The 19088-nt window shown below is 40.0% G+C and overlaps 1 protein-coding gene across 1 annotated transcript in view; it reads left to right on the top strand.

Annotated features, from left to right (window-relative positions):
- Positions 1-19088, top strand: part of LOC115431514 (calsyntenin-2) — a 304871-nt gene that overhangs the window by 171534 nt on the left and 114249 nt on the right. Inside the window, exons 3-4 of the mRNA XM_030151920.1 lie at positions 3039-3234; positions 14349-14557. Coding sequence (XP_030007780.1) covers positions 3039-3234; positions 14349-14557 — 405 coding nt within the window. The remainder of the gene's footprint in view (positions 1-3038; positions 3235-14348; positions 14558-19088) is intronic.

The raw sequence follows: 19088 nt of genomic DNA, 5'->3' as shown, positions 1-19088 counted from the left end.
ACAGTTATTAAAAATGGTGCCGGTATATTATGTGTACTGGATTGTAAAAAAAAACAATTTATTATGTAGAAAAGCCAAACAGTGATAACAGCACAGCAAATAAACTAATAAAGCATTCATATAAATTACTTTTCATCCATTAATTTAAATGCCCCCCTTCAAGGAGACAGGGATCCTTCTGACCATAAATCTAACTCTTAAAAGCCTAATGTGACACGGAGACACATATTTAGCTAACAGTTTAGCCCAGTAATTAGCGTTTGTAAGCTGTCTACCTCTGCCAAATGCCAGCCACCCAACATCTGTTCCTCTACTGCTGCCGGGGCCAGCATTTCCATCCTTGTCCTTCCCTCCGCCACCAGTCATCTTTCCCTCTCAGCAGGGGGCAGAGCACTTATCAGGTCTGAAGTGAAATGATAACTGAACGTAGGGGGGAGAAGTGACAGCGCTGTCGCCCCTGGTGCTGGTTGAGTGTTCATTTGAGTTTCAGAAGAAGGAGGTCCTGCTCCTGCAGTCACCAAAGCTCACCTTGACCCCTTTCACTGCTGCCTATCAGCTGCAATTAAATCACAAGAAGCAATATGTGCCACCCATTCTCAGTAGTGTAGATGGCGTGTGCCATCACCATATCCTCAGCATATTCACTGTGATGGGAAGCGTCTGTGCTTGCCTGTGTATATTGGATTTATTTCTTGCTCCAATGGTGATGGATTTTCCATTTGCCTGTTGTGTACGATGGTTCACTATTGAGAGAAGCAGCACATTGAGACTGTTGCATCTTCTGTCACTCGCCGTCGCACACCGTTTGCTCAGTGCCATTTTATGATTTTGCTGTCCCCGCTGTGCCATGCTTCTCCATATTGTGGGGCCCCATTTAACTCTGATAAGTCATTGTTCAGGCAATACAGAGAGGAAAGTCTTAACAGCATGCAGACAGTGTAGACACCCTTCCCTTTTCTCTCATTTTCTGTTCTCCCTTCCTCCATTTACTCTTTCTTTATCATTTTGCCTATAGCTCCTCTGTGGGCAAATTGTCATTTCAGAGCCCCAGCCCAAAAGGGATGGGGAGGGAGGGAGGGTGTGGTGAGGTGAGGTGAGGTTGAGGGGATTATGACAGAAGAGGATGAAAGGGGAGAGAAAGGGGAAGGCGGTGGAAAATAAAGTTGCTCTTATCAGAACTTGCCAGGAGCAATGTGCACACAAAGCTGCTTGGGAATCCAATTTAGTCTTTGCTGTTAGTTTAAGTGATATCAGTGTAATTAGCCGTCACAGGTCAGAGTGTTAGCCTGGCGTGTTAAGTGATTTCCTGAAATCACAACTTGTGGAAGTGTAAGGGGACGTCAAGTCACTGTGAAAAAAAAGGAATAAAACAACTACTCTTGCCAACTCCACAAATGGAGCACAATGCTTATAAATGTCAGCTGCCTCTACACTTTCTTGTTGTGGTGTTGACAGCTGCGTACGTTGGTTTTAAGTTGATTTTCTTCCTATACGTCTCTCCACAAGGGTGACTTTGAGCTGTCGTAGTTCTATTCAGTGTAACTCAATTGTGCTTTATGTTGTTTATTTGACGGATACAGCTAATGTCATGTTCAGGTATGGGAGGTGGGCAACAAGCAGTGGCAGCCACAGGAATGTCCTTGGGTTTTTCCACAAAAACAATTAGAGCAAAAGTAAGACGGCGGGAATTTGAAGTTGATCCATTTAAAACTTCCAATGTGAGTTTGTTATGTCCCTATAGAGTTTTTTTTTTTTTTTTCCCACATTACAAGCGTGACTCTAAAAGGAATAGGTATTATCCAAGGTGACCGAGCACCTCTGTATGTGGACCTAGTTCTCCAAGAACACTACACACCACATAAACCTGTGAATACACTCTTTACCATACTCCACAGATCACTGACCCCTTCAACATGGCTTTTTCAAACATCTTCAAGACATAGGGGAAAATTCAACCTTATGTTCTTAGTTACCCTGAAGCATTGTACACAGTATAAGGCAGGGGTTAGCAATTAATTTTCTTATGGGGCCACATGAGAAACTTTGACAGTTGTTAAAGGCCAGATCAATAAGCCTGCAGCTCTGCTCAATATCTATTAATACAGTAAATGAAACATTACAATGAAAATGTGGAGTACAGAATAAAACTATTTAATGAATATTCACAGAATACTTTTTTGAAAATGTGCAAAACCAGCTCCACATGAACTTTACATGAAAAACAATAAATCCATCCACCTTTGTTTGCATATCTCAATTCCTTTTCTTTTTCTTTACCTCTGACTTCAGTGAAGATATACTGACAGTCCATGTCCTGTTAAAAACTCTGCATTCTGAATCAGTCTTTCTTTTTTTTGGTGTTAGCTGACCAACAGACCAGTCAGTGCATAAGCCTTAAGCTAAGTGTGAAAAGTAAGTGCAAATAAACATTAATTTAGCAGATCCTCCAAAATAAAAGCAGTGCAATTGTATTGGTTGCATCTATTATAATGATATATATTTGCATTGACTTTTAATTTGCCAGTGATCTCATGCGGGCCATTCAGGGTCAGGCTGCATGTGGCCCGCAGGTCGTACAATGCCCAGGTCTGGTATAGGGTGTAAATCAGAAAAATCTGCTCATGTTTCATTTGATCTCCCATTTGTATGTGTCTCTAATCCTGAAGCAGGAAAAATTCCAACAGGTTAACAGATATGGAAAAGCAGCTGAGGCAGTCGCACATTTAGCTTGTATCACTTCTTTTGTTGCTTTGACTGCGTGTATGCCTGTCCAAATGTATTCAGAAGCATTTTAGCCTGTGTCTAATGATGGCTGACTGGGAAAGGTATGTTGAAAGGATTATGAATGTAAGGCATGAAGAAATCTATTTGTCCATAAACTTTTACTTGATAATGCAAAATATGACTTTTTCCTTTTTTATAGCGAGCCAGTTTACACACAAGTATTCATCCTCTATCTGGTTTCCATGTGAAAATCTGTGATTAACAATGACCCAATGTCTTTTTTCCCCCTGTCTCCCCCACCTCCTGGTCTCCAGGGGAGATCTGTGCATTCACCATCCACGGGCTGGAGGCTCCGTTTGAAGCAGTGGTGCTGAACGGCACGTCTGGTGAGGGTCAGCTGAGGGCTCGAAGCCTGGTGGACTGCGAGCTACAGAAGGAGTACACCTTCATCATTCAGGCTCACGACTGCGGCTCTGGCCCCGGGGGCACAGAGGGTAAAAAGTCCCACAAGTGAGTAAATGCCACATGTAGAGGTCGACTGACAGAAGTGCTTTTAAGCTAAAACCTCAAGAAACTTTTGATGATATTGTTTTACTGTTCAGTTTTTGTCGTCAAATTGAATGTCTCTTTTCCTGTTATCCCTTTGACACCAGAGGAATCCATCCCAGCACACGTACAGAATGACACCCACCTTCATCATACCCACAAGACTACTTTAAGAGGTCAACTGATAAAAATAATTTGTCACACTTGTTGGCTCTCCTTAAAGTAGCCATCGTCTGAAATTGCTCCCTGTGCGGCCTTTGAGGTGACTACCTCTGTACCTCTATACTGCACTTCACCTCTTGCTGTCTTACTGCTCAACCCCCTCACCTCAGCCAACAATAGAACCGAGCACACACATCTATCATCTTGTCCGGCTTATGGACACTTACACACTCACACTGACACCTACTGTATACACAACCAACCTGGAATTATAACAGCAGGGATGTTCAAGTCTCTGTGGAAGTTTTAAATCAGTAGAGCGTGTCTGGTTTTCACTCGGTGTTGTTTGTGTTAAGGTGAGTGTGAGAGAGACAATACGTGTGTAGAAGTCAACAAGGGTGATGGATTTGTGCCACTATTTTCATGCTGTTGATCATGTTTTATGCCCCTTTTTAAGCACCCAGGCATTATGTTATGTCTCACGATGACTTCCCATCATCATAACTCTCACGCCCACTGTGATGCAGACCCAGTTCGGTTTGCTCAGGCTGGATGACGCTGGAGGCGAAGAGAATTTGGGGACACTTTAAATGGCCTGTCCTTTCTCTGACAACTCTCAAAGGATGAGGTTGGCCTTTTCGCCGCCCCACTCGCTTGCTCACTCCGATTTAGAAAGAAGCTAACAGGGAGAAAAAATCTCTGCCCAGGGCTGTGCTCAAATTACACATGACACGTCAACTACAGAGACGGAAAGAAGTCAAGAAAATTAGCGGCTAAAGAGGACAGGGGAGAGGATCAGAAGTGACATGGGATGAGTTTTAACTTTAACTCTCTATCCTCTATTTCTTCCTTCTCTGCTTACTGCTGTCCTACTTCTCCCTCCGATTTTTTGGCTCAGCTAGCATTTGCTGTCTCACTAATGTTGCTCTTTTTTTTTTTAGTTCTTGTGTCATTTGCACAGAAAAAAAGGATCTCAATGACAAATGGGGGCCTTTTTTCTGACAAATATAATTTTGTTTTTGAAAGGCATCATGATAGAAAAAACACAACATTTTAGAATACAAAACATTTTACAAAATCCAAGGCAAATTGAGAAATGCAACATGGCAGTGAGCGCAAGAATATTTCACAAAACATTACATTTCAAAAAGCACAAAAACATTTAGCAAAATAATAAAAAAAAAAAAAAAAAATCTGAGCATTTGAGGAAAGATAAAATACTTCACAGAATGTGACACTCAGAAACACAACAACACTTCAGAAAACACAGAACTGTTTGCTATTGTGTTTTCTGAAATGCCATTGTGTTTCAACCTTCAGGGCCACCATAGTTGGCTCTTCAAAAAGCCTCTTCAGAAAAATCGTCATTGTCCAAGCCAAATAAGTGGTACATGTTTGCACCTTTGGTAACGTTGCCAAACTGGCCACTACAGCAACAATTCAGGGCTTTATAAAAACCTACATCACTGATTTCCTTTTTTCTAACTGCCAGTATAAAAGAGGACAGATTTAACCGGTTCTGAATCTATGTGCTTTAATCTCCTCTCTGAGATATGGTCCTTGGCTGCCTGTGGATGCTCTTGTCACTTGTCAGCAAAGTGCAAAGCTAAAGTAAATTCACCTAAAACGCTTTGAGATTGCTTGTGCTCAGGTCAGCTTTAAATGGAGCACAAATTATATACTGCCAGGGCTGACTTCTGCCAAACGAGTGCTGAGAAGTGTTCTTAGCTTTTGTTTAAAAGAGCCATAAATATAATAATTGCCTACTCTCCAACTGTCTTTTTTTCGTCTGTCTATAGACATAAAGGAAAGGGATTCAACATATACCACATATATTTTGTGCAAGCTCTCACTGGTTTCAAGTACTGCAGGTCCTTTCTGAGAAGAACTGGTATGTACAGTAATTTATAAAACCACCGAATCAAACTCAATCTACTGTATATGATCAAACAGACACTTTTCCTGGTTGCAATGGAGGCCAAAATGCAAGAGGAAAGAAGTCAGATGTTACAAAATGTGCTAAAATGTTGGTGTTTCGTGCAAAATTTGCGGTGAAGTAAGCAACATTTGTTTGGCTAGAATTTTCAAAACTAGCATATAAATCTAACCACTCTAAGGCTTGAAACTAGGAAAAAATACACATTTTAAATTTTAAAAGAATTAGGCGAATAGTGTACGTTAATAATTATCACCGTAAAGCAACATATGACTTTCATCACAATTTTTTCTTCAACTTTATAAAACCTGAGTAATAGCCTCCTTATCACTAATCCATAAGTCTTTCACTTCCTTCACGGTGAAAAACTTTGAAGTGTACTCCATCACAAGCTGTCTGTTTGTTTACATACCAAACCGAAGCCAAACCGTCACTCAAGCCTTTTCGGAATTCCACGCATCCACAGCAGCAAGAAGCGTTGAAGCTTTTTCCATGTTTGTTGCTGCTGCGGCCATACTACAGCTGCATGGAATTCCAATTCCCACAATGCACTTTGCAAACAAAATTTCCAAAAAGGCCCAAGTGACATATCAGTTTGGTATGTAAACAGACGGTTTATGATGGAGTACACTTCGAAGTTGTTCACCGTGAGGGAAGTGATTCAGGTGCATTAGCATGGAAAGACTAATGGACTAGTGATAATTAGGCTATAACTCAGGTTTTACAAATTTGAAGAAAAATTAGTGATGAAAGTCATACACAGCTTAAATTAAGGATAATTGAAAAGACTAGTTAACTCATTAAGGGTCATGTTTTTGGATGGTGGGAAGAAACCAGAATTCCCAAAACATGGGAAGAACATGCAAACTGCACACAGAACAGCTGACACTGAGATCGAACCCACAACCTGTGAGGCATTCACTGCACCACCACAGGAGGACATACTGCATTTCCTTGAAACAGCTCCTTTCTTGATTGAGCTGATTTTAAGAATTTATGTCAACTCTGAGAAAAATAATTAGCAAAAATTGCTTAGAGTAAGATAACGTTTTTCAAGGCACTAGCGGCATTCTTACATTACCATTTTATTGAAGCATTTGTTGTTGGCAAAATTTTGACAGCACTCCAATGATATTTAAGGTTAAGGTTAACTGCTGTATTTAGTCTCTGTATTTTTCCCATCCTTATACACACAGTACCACACAGTAAATTTGAAGCTTACAGTGATACATTTCTTAAATTTAGAAGTTTTTTATTCCTGAAATAAAAAAAAACAAAACAAAAAAAAACAATTATGTTCCTCTGCTAGAATTTCAGGCAAACCATTGCTATGTGTTGTTATGAAGAAAATGTTGGTGAATATTAGCTCAGATGTCTTATTGAGAAAAAGCTAAATAATATTCATTTAAAATAGGATTAATTTTCAAGTGCAAAACTTGGTTGTCAGAAATATTTGTCTTTTTTGTCAAAAAATAAGAAAAAAATTCCAGAAATAAGGCTTCAAAAACCTTATATATAATTTTTTTTATTATAATTTTTTTTTTTTTACACTTTTTGAATGCGATGTGGCAAGCTAAAATATCAAGAATCCCTGTTTGGTAAAACTAATATTTGTCAGAGCTCACTTAAAAATCATATAAGAAATCTCAAAACCCACCAGTGTATTTGGACATGTGAGCACCAAGCCTTTGGGATATAAAAAACAACCAAATAATCTCACTAATTAACACCTAAAGAATAGATGCTTCTGTCTACTTCCCTATTCTCCATGCACTGCAGTCTGTGTATGGTTGCCATGAAGTAATTAGGCATAAGGGATGTCTCACTACCTTACAAAGCATGTCATATTCCTCATACCTCCCAGGACATGCACTTTACCACAACACATGTATTTAACACCTGCCCGGGGGTTAAGTGCCTGGAGCCTGTCAGGGGGTAATGCATTCACAACAGGGTTGGGCACCTCCAGGGTTTATGTGCAAATATTTGTGGTTAAAAAAAAAAAAAGTAAATGTAATTTAGATACACAGACACTGCTCTGGTCTGTATACACACACATTCACACATACACTCAGTGCTTGGCAGCATGGTAGTTATTAACATCATCATTAATGAATCTTAGATGCCTGTATGTCCTAACCTCACTACGGTTTGGAGAGGCCAATTATCTCACCAAACAGCAAGCTGAAGGACAGCCGTGCACATGCACACTCACACATCCCAAATGCTGAGTCAAATTCACACTGATATACCTACATTTACATATAAATAAGACAAATACCGTAGCTTCGAAAAGACAGGGTGATTTTGCATCGCATAACCAGACACGCTAATACACAACCACGACGACAGCCGCCCGAACACGCACCCTACGTTAACAAACAAAAGTCACTTTCTTATGAGTGAAGAACTGGGCCAAAAGCTGTGCCTTGTTAGCATAAGCTGTCATGATAAATTACAACAGTGAGAAGACCAGGGGACTCCACCAGATAATGCAGGGTTGTCGAAGTGTCTGCATTTTATTCTACCAAGGATCTTAACTTCATGCTTGTCACACTTGATACTAATATGAGTGAAACCTCATTCTGTCAAAACCTGTTAGTTGATGTGATTATTATTCTTTTGAGAGGGAAAAAAATCTAGTGTTGGAATATGTTGTTTATCCTTAGCTAACATAATGTAATGGGAGAGTATATCCTCCATGTTTCAATTATGAATATGAGCTGCCAGGAACTGCACCATCTGTGCTTGTCTGCTTCAGTTACCAGACAAAAGCAAGTGACAATTGTTCCCACATCGGCTTCAAACCATGTCAAGTGTCACACCTTAGTAGCAAATGCTTGGAAGTTAGTTTGTTGAGTCTGCTAGTAAAAGGGCATTCAGTTATCTTACTGTGCACAAATACGCAGTAAAATACATTTAGTTAAAGATAAAATATTTTTTTCTCATGTAAGTAAATGTTATAGCTTAAATTCCATTTTTATTACTCCCTCTATATTTCTCAGTTGAAACTATTCATCAAATATCTGGTAAGAAGTGAGCAGAATCTGGGCATGAAGAACAATCTGGACAGGATTACAATGCATAATATTCACCTTGGATTGAGTTTACATTGGCCCCTACAGAGTCTCGTTGTAGAGCCTCAGGGTGCTGAATCAATGTGGAAGTAGGATTTCCTTGCATATTGATGAGGTTTTCTGTCCTATATTGTGTTGTGCATGTGATCTCATCGGTATAGTTAGGGTTGTTTATTTCCATTTGAGTCTTACACAAGGAAATTGATGATTCAACCTCTCGGCTAATTCTTGACAGAGATTAATTGAGTCCTTTGCCTTTGTGCTGGATGTATGCGTATATGCATGAGAGGCATTCAATAATGAGTCTTTTTGAGTGGCTGTGTGTATTGAATGTTGAAAAATAATGAGTGGAGATGAATATGTGATAAGCTCTGAACAATACTGGCCTGGCATTAGCATGCATCACCTGGTGGTAACATGCAGCTGGTATCTAACTGTGTCTGTGTATGATTTAGCTGGATTAAAAGCACACCTGCTTCTATAAATTGGGGGCAGCTGTGGCTTGGGAGGTATTTTGGGTCATCCACAAACTGCAGGGTCAGCAGTTTGATCACTGGCTCCTACTGTTAATATTTGAAAGTGTCCTTGGGCAAAATACTGCACCACAAGTTGCTCCACGTGAATGGGTTGAAGGTCCAATGTGTAAGATTTAGGGGGATTCAGGAGGATACAACTACAGAAATATTTCAAATATTTCCAATTATGGTCTCATTAGTGTATAGTTGTGTAAATATAACAATTGTTGAGTTTTTTACTCTCCCTTTGAGTCCAAGGAGTTATGTTGTGCCACCATATTTCTACACTAGCTCAGAGCAGACTTCCTGTTTTATAAGCAGGTGGTATCCAGTGTAAAGATATAGTGTGGACCAGGTTTATTATAGCTTATAAAAAATGGACAGAATGGACCAAACTCACACTGGCTCTGATGAAAGACTTTGTAGCGTCGTAAAGGTGGTGGTTACAATCTGCAACTTTGCAGCTAGATTTCACTAAATGTCACTTAATGACCCTTTATTGAACTTATGTGGCATGTATTTGCATGAAGTTACATCCATTACGACCAAATATGATCCATTTACCATGGAGCATTATTGCCAACATCTGAATGCTTATGATTTATTTGGCAAATTCTAAGAAAGAAAAAAAAATCAACACCTGCATTCTGAGATTTCTGAGGTTGTAGTTTTGAGCAGGTACCCAGTGATTCAATCAGACATTCTGAGTTTGCTAAAAGAAAAATAGACAAATAGCTGTTTGAAGGTGTAGAGATGGTGTTGCTCATTTGTGGATCAGCGCTGTGAGCCTTTATTGAGCCGGGGCAATTGATCTCTTGATTGATTAATTCTGTGCAACTGGAGCTTATTAGCCCAAAGTAATAAACCAATACCATTTGGTTAATTGAAGGTATCGAGTCACTGGCTGATGATAGACAGAGTGGGATGTAAGGCTTTGTTTGAGTACAATTTAATCACACAATCGACACTCTAATGTGATCGTCTCAATTCACTGGAGTGATACAGCTAGCTTAACATTTGACCTTTTTTTCCTAAATAGCCAGCTCTGTTGTTGTTATCCGTTTCATTTTCTGATGCTGTGATCATTACACACCCCCATGGGATCATTTACCCCCCCCCCCCCCGTTTTTTTGTGTGTCTGTGACTCTTTAAAAACCCCATGCTTCTGAGGTAACCCTGAGGCCTGTCACAGCGAAGGATTGGTGGCCATGGGCTCTGCTTGGCAATCATCCAACAACATGAAAACACACACACATTCCAGCCCTAGAGAGCCCAGCGTCTGTTTCAGCCAGATGTGAGCCATCAGCAAAGAAACACACACACACATTCACAATGAGACATATTTACAATTATTACATTTAGTTATTTTCACTCATTGTGTGTTCTGGTATGTTATCACACACACACACACACACACACACAACACACAACAAAACAAGCGCTCCATACAAGCCCCAGAGGAGCGGAACATATGCTTGCCTCCTTACCACTGGGGAGTATGTAAGGCAGGGGGGTAATGTTTATGAGAAACCATCATTAATATGACAAAACAAGGCTGGCTCAGGGATTTAGTGTGCACATTGGTGCTGCCGTCGTTTGTCAGTGCTTCGGATTGTAAACTTCTGCTGCTGTTGGCACTGTGTCCATCATGGACCCCAGTGGATTAATCGTCATCATCATCATCGTCATTCATACATAAGGGTGTAAATTTGTAGGTTATTTTCATTTCTACTGATGCATAAACGTACAAGCAAAATTGTAATATTCAACATTTTTCTGAACAGTAGTGCAATAACAATCCCTCTCAGTCAACCCTTTGGACCCTGTGTCAGTGTGGTGGTGTATTTACCAGCAGAGATTCTGCCCTCTGACTGTATTTTCTATTTTCATCTTGTTTTGTTGTGTTCAGGACATTTCTGCACCTCAACATTTGGGCCAATAACAACATCATGCAGCATGAACAGGAGGAACAATATGAAAATTAAGTGACTTTGCTTCGTCCTGCTCTTCTTACTTACTGTACTATACTTGGTGTGGTGCAGTTCTGTCTGACATACGTACATATAGAAGGGGCACGGTATTGTATTTCTTTTCCATCTATAACAGTCCTGTAGAGCATATTTTTGTATTTTAGAACATAACTGCCAGGAAATAATCAGTAAAGAACAATTTATATTTCTATTTCACTTTTATTTCCCTCTCTAAAGTCTCTCCATTCCCTCTAATATTTGCTTGACCATCACTTTCTTCCTGTTTTCATTGAGAGGAATAAAGAGTTTGTGAAGTTTGTGGCTTCAGTTTGTTGAACCCAGTGAGAAATATTACAGTTTGTCTGTAATTTCTCATACACTGACTAAGTCGTGTTTTACTGTGTCATAAATTTCCTTGAATAATGTCCTCTTCATTAAAAAAATACATTAAAAAAAATACATAAACTCACATACAAACCTACACAAACTCTGTATAACCTCTACATTACTATCTGGAATGTTATTAATCCATGTCATAAAAAGGATGCGATAAATAATTCACCAAGATAGAGCTCATTTAAACCAGTTTATACTTGTAGTCAAGTTTCTTTTCTCTCATTCTACATACTATTTATACAAAACGCTATGTTCTGTATGTATGGTAATAACCATTATTAACTGTCTAGTGAAGTAGATTAAACAGTACCCTAATTATTGCTGAAATATAGGACAAAGTAACATAAATGGATGAGTACTAACTGGACCTTATACACTATATATTTAAATATGCTTTGTTCATGTCTCCCTATTTATTTGTTTGTCTAGCTTTCAAACCAGGTTGTTGTTGATGTGTTTCTGTTTTTCTATTCAGCTTTTTTATGTGCATTTTGCTGTGTACAGAAGCGCAAAAACAAATAAGCGCCTAAACTTGTGACAGGCCCAGATAAGGCAGTGTGAAAATCCATTCTGCCTGGGTTCGCCCTCCCTACTGTCTCTCTCTTTGTTGTCCAGTCTCCATCTGCAGCCACCCACATGTTGGAGATATATTTGCAGCTTATTTTAATAGGATATTTTCACAGTCATTACCATACCCAGCAGTTAATCCTATAAACAACACGCTCATCTCCACCCTTTTGTCTCTTAAAGCTAAGCATTACTTTGGATTTGCCATTCTAAAGCTCAGAACGATATTATTCTAGCCTATCATCATCCATCACCGGTCGTCAGTCAATGAATCGAAGGATTGATTATGCAATCTGTTGCCTTCTAGCTGCTGGAGAGTATTGATGAAGACATTTTAATGTGATGAATGGTGGAGTTTTTTCATTATGTATGACTTAACATGAATTACTGCTGATAGATCACTTATGAAGTGATTAATTGGCGCAGTAAGAAGCGCAGTGTATACTGTGTATGGTTACTGTAGATGAATCAGTTAAGAGATCCAAAGGTTGTCTTTACCATGACAACATAATTGCAGCAATCCATTGGGCTCATACAATGTGCTATAACCAAGCACAATGGGATTAGTGGTTATCACCCATAGTGAATTCTGACCTCAACTTTCTGAACCCAACCAGCGCCTCTGGAGCTGCAGTGATGAGAAACATTGCTTCTTTGTGCCATTTTCACAGAAGTGATCTTAATATAGTATCAGGGCCATTTTCTATTATACATTCTATTTCTATTGTGAATGTCAAAGATCTATGTGGTACATTTCAAACATATGCAATTGAATTTATTAAGATACACTTTGGGTTTTCTCTGTGAATGTCACATTTATTGTGTTGTAAGAATGAAACAGCTCCGTGTTCTCTTAAGATGTTTGTCTTGCTCAATTGTACTATTTTACTCTACATTTATTAATGTCATTTTTCCAGTGCAAAGTTCTGGCTCAACTTCACTTTGCTGTCCTTTTCATGGTTTACTGTTTTGTTTTTTGTTTTTTTGTTTGTTTGTTTGTTTGTTTTTGGGGGGGGTGATTTTATTTATTTATATATTTATTTTGTATTTTCCATCAAAGTTTTAAGCATAAGGCTATCACTGCATTATAATTGTGTAAGATTGGACTGAACAATAATGACAAAAAACTCCAGCTCTCATAGGGAGCTAGTGAGGGGGTAGTGTATGTGCAACAAAAAATGAAATACCTGGAACCAGAAGCAAATGGAGTTCAGCTGAGTTGAGCTGCTACCACGCAAAGGAAAAACCTTATATGTATGTGTATGCACCCACTGTACCATAGTAACAGCTTTTGTATTATTTACCACATGGCAAAAAGAACCAAACTGTTAAATAGTGTAAAGCCTCATAGAGAGAAAAATTCATTTAACCACATGATATTTTTCAGTACTACTCCTTATTTCATTGTTACTGTTAGGATTTGTGGAGCTGTTGTGTAAAATTTATGGCCGAGGTGGGAGACAACTCTGGTCTCTTTGACGTTCTTCCACAGCTGTAATCTGGAAGTTGAATTTATGTCTCTGTACTCCCATCTATGTAGTGGAGCTTTGTCGAGTAACGCTCACACAGAGTCAAAGTCGAAGATCGGGCAGAATTTTAGCCGCATAAAGTGTTTATTCATACACAAAATAAACACTGAGTTGATATCTGCAGAAACAACTGACGTTTTTGCTCTGGGAGACCGCTTTATAATGTAAAAAGTAGGTTGGGTTTTAGCTATGAACCATACCCCTTTTTCCTTTTTCATCATATTTTGAATGTTATTCTAGTCATGTTGGAAGACCCCCTTCTTGGCTTCATCCCTGATAGGGTACATTTTTACTGGTGTCTGTCTGGATTGGACAGCATATATACATATGCAACTATTTCCCAGTATTAGTATATCATATATAAATATGTATTTTTTTCCCCAGAATATGTAAATTATTCCCTAGAATGTCGAAAATTTCCACTCGTGTTCTTTTTTGTTCACCACATTTTTGAAACTTTCCATGGACTCACGTGTTCTTTTTTGTTGTGGTTTTCCCAGGGAAAAAAGTCAGCTGCTCTGGTACAATCTTCACATTACACTAAGAATAACTTCTGGCATGCAAATGAATACAGATTGAATACTTTTGAATACTTGTGTTTAAAGTACTGGTTTCTGACACCACAGAACCCTATTCTGTATTTATACTATCCAGACTCTTTCCTGGTGCTTTTCATGTATAATCTCTGCAGTCCCTGTCTGTCCTGACAATCCCTGCATGGAGAGGCTAACTTGGCCAACTGGAGTGAAGTTTTTGTCCGGGGCTGCATTTTCAGCCTAGCAATGTGCCTTATTACAGATGTCAGTTCTGGATGGTTTCAACTCTTCCTGGAACAGATGCCAGTAGGATACTTGAGCTTTCTGTGTAGATGATATAATATCTTAACTTCCACTTCCTTCCTCTCTGTCGCCTCCTACTTTCTGCAGAGCCGTGGTGCACATTCAGGTCAATGATGTCAATGAGTTTGCCCCTGTGTTTCGGGAGCCCCAGTACCACGCTGCGGTGACAGAAGGCAAGATTTATGACAGCATCCTGCAGGTGGAGGCCACTGACCAAGACTGCTCACCACAGTACAGCCAGATCTGTAACTACCAGATCACCACCACCGACACACCTTTCGCCATAGATCGAAACGGTGAGTAGAAGAGAAGGGGGGAAAAAAAGTGGTGTTCTCAGTTGGAAGAGATACATCCATTACTAAAGCACTCATCACTAAGACATTTTTGCCCCATTCATGAACACACATGCAGCCACAGAAACCACTCACACACACACGCACACACGCATACACACACACACACACACATACACACACACACACACACACACACACACACACACACACACTCCTACCTGCATGCACTCAGGTAGTAACAAAACTCTGACAGATGTCTCTCCCCAGGGTAAAATGTATTCTTTGCTCTTTCCAAGGACAAAGTCAAGCTTTGCCCAGGGAGCCATCAGTCTCTACAAATCATATCACACAAGTCTCTGCACATACAAACACAGATAACAGACTGGGGGAAAAGAAACTATGGAGTGTCTCAAATACCCTTTTAAATTTACTGGACTTCACTGAGATCTCACTTAGACAAGAAAAATGCTAAAAACAAACAAACAAACAAACAAACAAAAAAAAAATAAACAAACAAGTCTATATGACAACACACAGTTGCAGACATGAGTGAGATACTCACACATGTCCTTTTTTGGCCTCCCTGGTTTGATCAAGGACTCACTGAGCTCAATTGCATTTCCATTTCTAAATAGTTCATACAACTTGAATTCTTCTGACTTTTTTTCCTCCATGTTTCTGCTGGATTTCCAAAGTCAAGTAGGCTTAACATATTCTATGAGTGCACACTTTTAATCTAGACCTCTCCAGTTTTTACAACTGTGACTAGTGGCTCTTGAGCAAAATTCACAGTTGTAAGAGATATTTCTGTTTAGATCCTCTCCGTCAGACTGCTAAGACTTGGTGACTTTTGAGGTGTTGCAATAAAAAGGCTGAATGGATGAGGTTAGGGCCAAACTGCACTGTGAATGATACATGGGGGAGGCGGCAGAAGGAGTATTCTCTCTCCGTTTGAAGGGGTCTCACTCAGCCATTGACCGCAGAGGAAAAAGCTTTGAGAGCTCTTGAACTCAAGAGTACCTGAGGGAGAGACGAATAAGATGGAGGAAGAGAAGGAGGGGCTGGCTATGAGAACAAGAGAAAGCACCATGAGAGGATTAGGGGGAAAGATAGAAAGCTATATTGGTGGATATATTTTGTGCTGTTAGATCCCATGAGAAAAATAAATAAATAAATAAACAGGACAAAAATGATCACAGCTAGTTCTAACTGAAAGGTTTTTTTTTTAAAAAGGAGATTAAATAGGAAAACAATAACATTAAAAAAAAATGTAAATAAAAATCTGTTTTTTCTGTCTTAGCTCTAATGTGACAGATGTTGAAATGTTCTGTATCGACCATAGGTGATAGTCTAATACTCACCAGCAAATTATTCATTAATTAATAATATTATTAAAATTAAACGATTATCCACAATAGAAATGAAGAGATACTGTCTATTTAGGTGCTTTCACATCAAACGTTTCAGGGACTTTTTGATATGGTCTACCCAGTGACCCCAAGAAGCACTGACCTTCAAGAGACTTTTTCATCTTTTCATTCACACTGGCAGTAGGAACCATGAAGTGATGTAATGTGGGCAATGGTTGGCATAGCAACATCTTACTCATGGATTATGATGCACTACTGGAGATTAAACTACCAACTCTATATAACATAGTTCAAATAAGCCCATCCTTAAATATTATAGAGTAATACAATATAAAATACATGAGTGTAGCAGTAAAATGAGTCCAAAAACACCTGATGGTGATACGGAAGTTTAATAAGTTGTAAGGAGTTGTAAGGATGCGGTTTACATTGCTGTCTTAATCTTTAGTAAAGACAGGTTTTCTGGTGCTTTGTTCAATAGGTTCTTCTTTCTGGACCCATAACTATGCACTATGTCACTTGTAGTTCCTCCTGTGAGAGTATCTACCCTGAAACATGAGGTTAAACAGACCATTAAAACAGTGTTCTATGAACCACAACAGTTCCTTGGGTGCCACGGTGGTGCAGTGGTTAACCCAGGAGGTTCTTGCTGTCAGGCGACAGCACTAACTGCTGTTCGGTGGTGCATCGCACTGCAGTAGTTAGCACTGTAGACCACAGCAAGAAGGTCCTGGGTTTGAACACAGCACCAGGCAACTGGGGCGGTTCTATGTGGAGGTTTCATGTTGTCCCTGTGTCTGTTTGGGTCTCTGGATGTTCCAGCTTCCATCTAAAGACATGTACCTAAATAGGTTAATTGGTCAATGTAAATCACCCATAGATATGAATGTAAGAGTGAATAGTTGTCTGTATATGAACCGGTGACACATCCAGGGTGTACCCCACCTTTGCCTGTTGGTAGCTGGGATGGGCAGCACCCCTCAACCCTCTAAAATAGGGGTGTCCAGAACCAGTCCTCGAGAGCTGGTATCCTGCACGTTTTAGATGTATCCCTCTTCCAACACACCTGATTCAAATGATAAGTCTATCATCAAGCTCTGCAAATGTTTGATAACGGCCATCAGGTGTGCTGGAAGAGGGAAACATCTAAAACATGCAGGATAGTGGCCCTCGAGGACCAGGATTGGACTAAAACCTGGAAAAACCTGCTCTAAAAGATTAATTAATTCATCTTCTGAACCCGCTTTATCCTCACTAGGGTCACGGGGGTCGCTTGGAGCCTATACCAGCTATTTACGGGTGAAGGCGGGGTACACCCTGGACATGTCACCAGTTCATCACAGGGCTGACATAGAGACAAACAATCCCTCTCACATTCACATCTATGGGCAATTTAAATTAACCAGTTAACCTATCAGTGCATGTCTTTGGATGGTGGGAGGAAGCCAGAGTACCCGGGGAGAACACGCAAACTCCACACAGAAAGGTCCCACCCCCATCGACCAGTGTTGGAATCAAACCCTGCTGTGAGGCAGGAGTGCTATCCACTGCACCACCATGCCACCCCCTAAAATATAAAAGATTAAGTAGTTCAGAAAATAAATGAATGAAAACAGTCCCTATTTCCTGCAAAAAACAAACTTGGGTTTCTCTCCATCAGCTGTAAAAACAGTGAAAATTGTTCTGCTTTGTCTTGTATTCCAAAAAATTTATGCAGATTGATTTAGGTCTAAATACAAAAACACCACAGTTAGACTTAGGTAAAGGTCTTGGTCAGATGTTTGTTGTCATGGTTACAAGAATAATCTCATGATTGCGGTAATCAAAAGGATGTGGATGAAAGAAATGCTTACTTCCTGCTTTAAATAGGACAGAAATAGTGGTCACCTGGTCAAAGCATTATTGACCAAACCTTTAACCTACACCCAGCTTCCTCCATCTTCTCAGTTAAATGACAAAATATGACTGCCTGGGCTTCAGCTGTTCACTGTCACTAGAAGCAATTTTACTTTGGTGGGAGTGATTGGAGGTTTGGTATGGAAGCATTTTCCTGTGTGTATGTTTGTGTGTTTGATAAAGAGGCAAATAGACAGAGCGAGATGGAAGGTAAAGTAGTCATTTACTAGCTGGCCACCCTCGCCAGCAGTCACAGCACGCACAGCCTGCTGACACGGATAAGTTGATGTTGTAATTGAAGGAGCGGGAATAGAAATCTCCGTCATGGTGAGGTGTGTGTGTGTGCGTGAGTGAGTGAGTGTGTGTGTATACTTGTGTGTGTTTGTCAAAAAGAAGAGCAGCACAACAGATGAGGCAGCAAACAGTGAAATGGGATGAGGCTGCATAACAGTGAGACAATGATGTGCACTGAGAGGGAATGGGAAGTTGAGAGAATGAGGAGGGAAGGAATTCTAAACAAACTGAGAGGGAGACAGAGAATGGGCAATAAGGAAAACGGGATGGACAACAATGGTGTTCTCATATGAATTACACCTAATCCTCACTCACACACACACACACACACACACACACACACACATACACGACTACTATTCAGATATACCACATTATCAGCATTCAGCTCACTTTGTACTTCTCCCCGCAATACAAAAATCTGAAGAAGCATCCCAGCTGTAATGGAAGCCACAGTAACTCGTTCCAGCTACATTTCATCTAGCAGCCATAAGGGCAAATAGTGTCTCTTTTCAATGTTCTTTTACATTCTGCAAATGTTCTCAGTCACTGCACCCCCTTCCCGGCCAGGCTCGGCTGCGTGTATAGCATTGTCATCCGTCTGTAGTCAAAGACTCATCAAATATTAACAGACACATTAGGACTACAAGAGCTCCCTTCATGCATTCTGCTCAGCATGAGAAAGACGTCGGTTTGGTAAATGGGTCGTGGTTACTGATGTGGCAGGAGACTCTCAGTCACTGGATGTGGTCTGGATGCTGATTGCACTGTAGGGACAAGCGGGTTATTTGTTACTTTTAAGGTGCTATATACAGCCTTTTAACACATATAAATCACTGCCGAACTAGTTCCGTGACACTGAAACAAACAAGTTCTGGCAAAGTTGGTCATGTACAGTGCATTTTATATCAACACGATGAATCTGCTGGGACGTTTTAAGATTTTATTACTCATGAAGGATGGCAGGGTGC

This window comes from Sphaeramia orbicularis, chromosome 13 (assembly GCF_902148855.1).
Source record: "Sphaeramia orbicularis chromosome 13, fSphaOr1.1, whole genome shotgun sequence".
Taxonomy (NCBI): domain Eukaryota; kingdom Metazoa; phylum Chordata; class Actinopteri; order Kurtiformes; family Apogonidae; genus Sphaeramia; species Sphaeramia orbicularis.
Note: the sequence above shows the minus strand (reverse complement) of the source record. Positions and strands in the feature narration are given on the sequence as shown.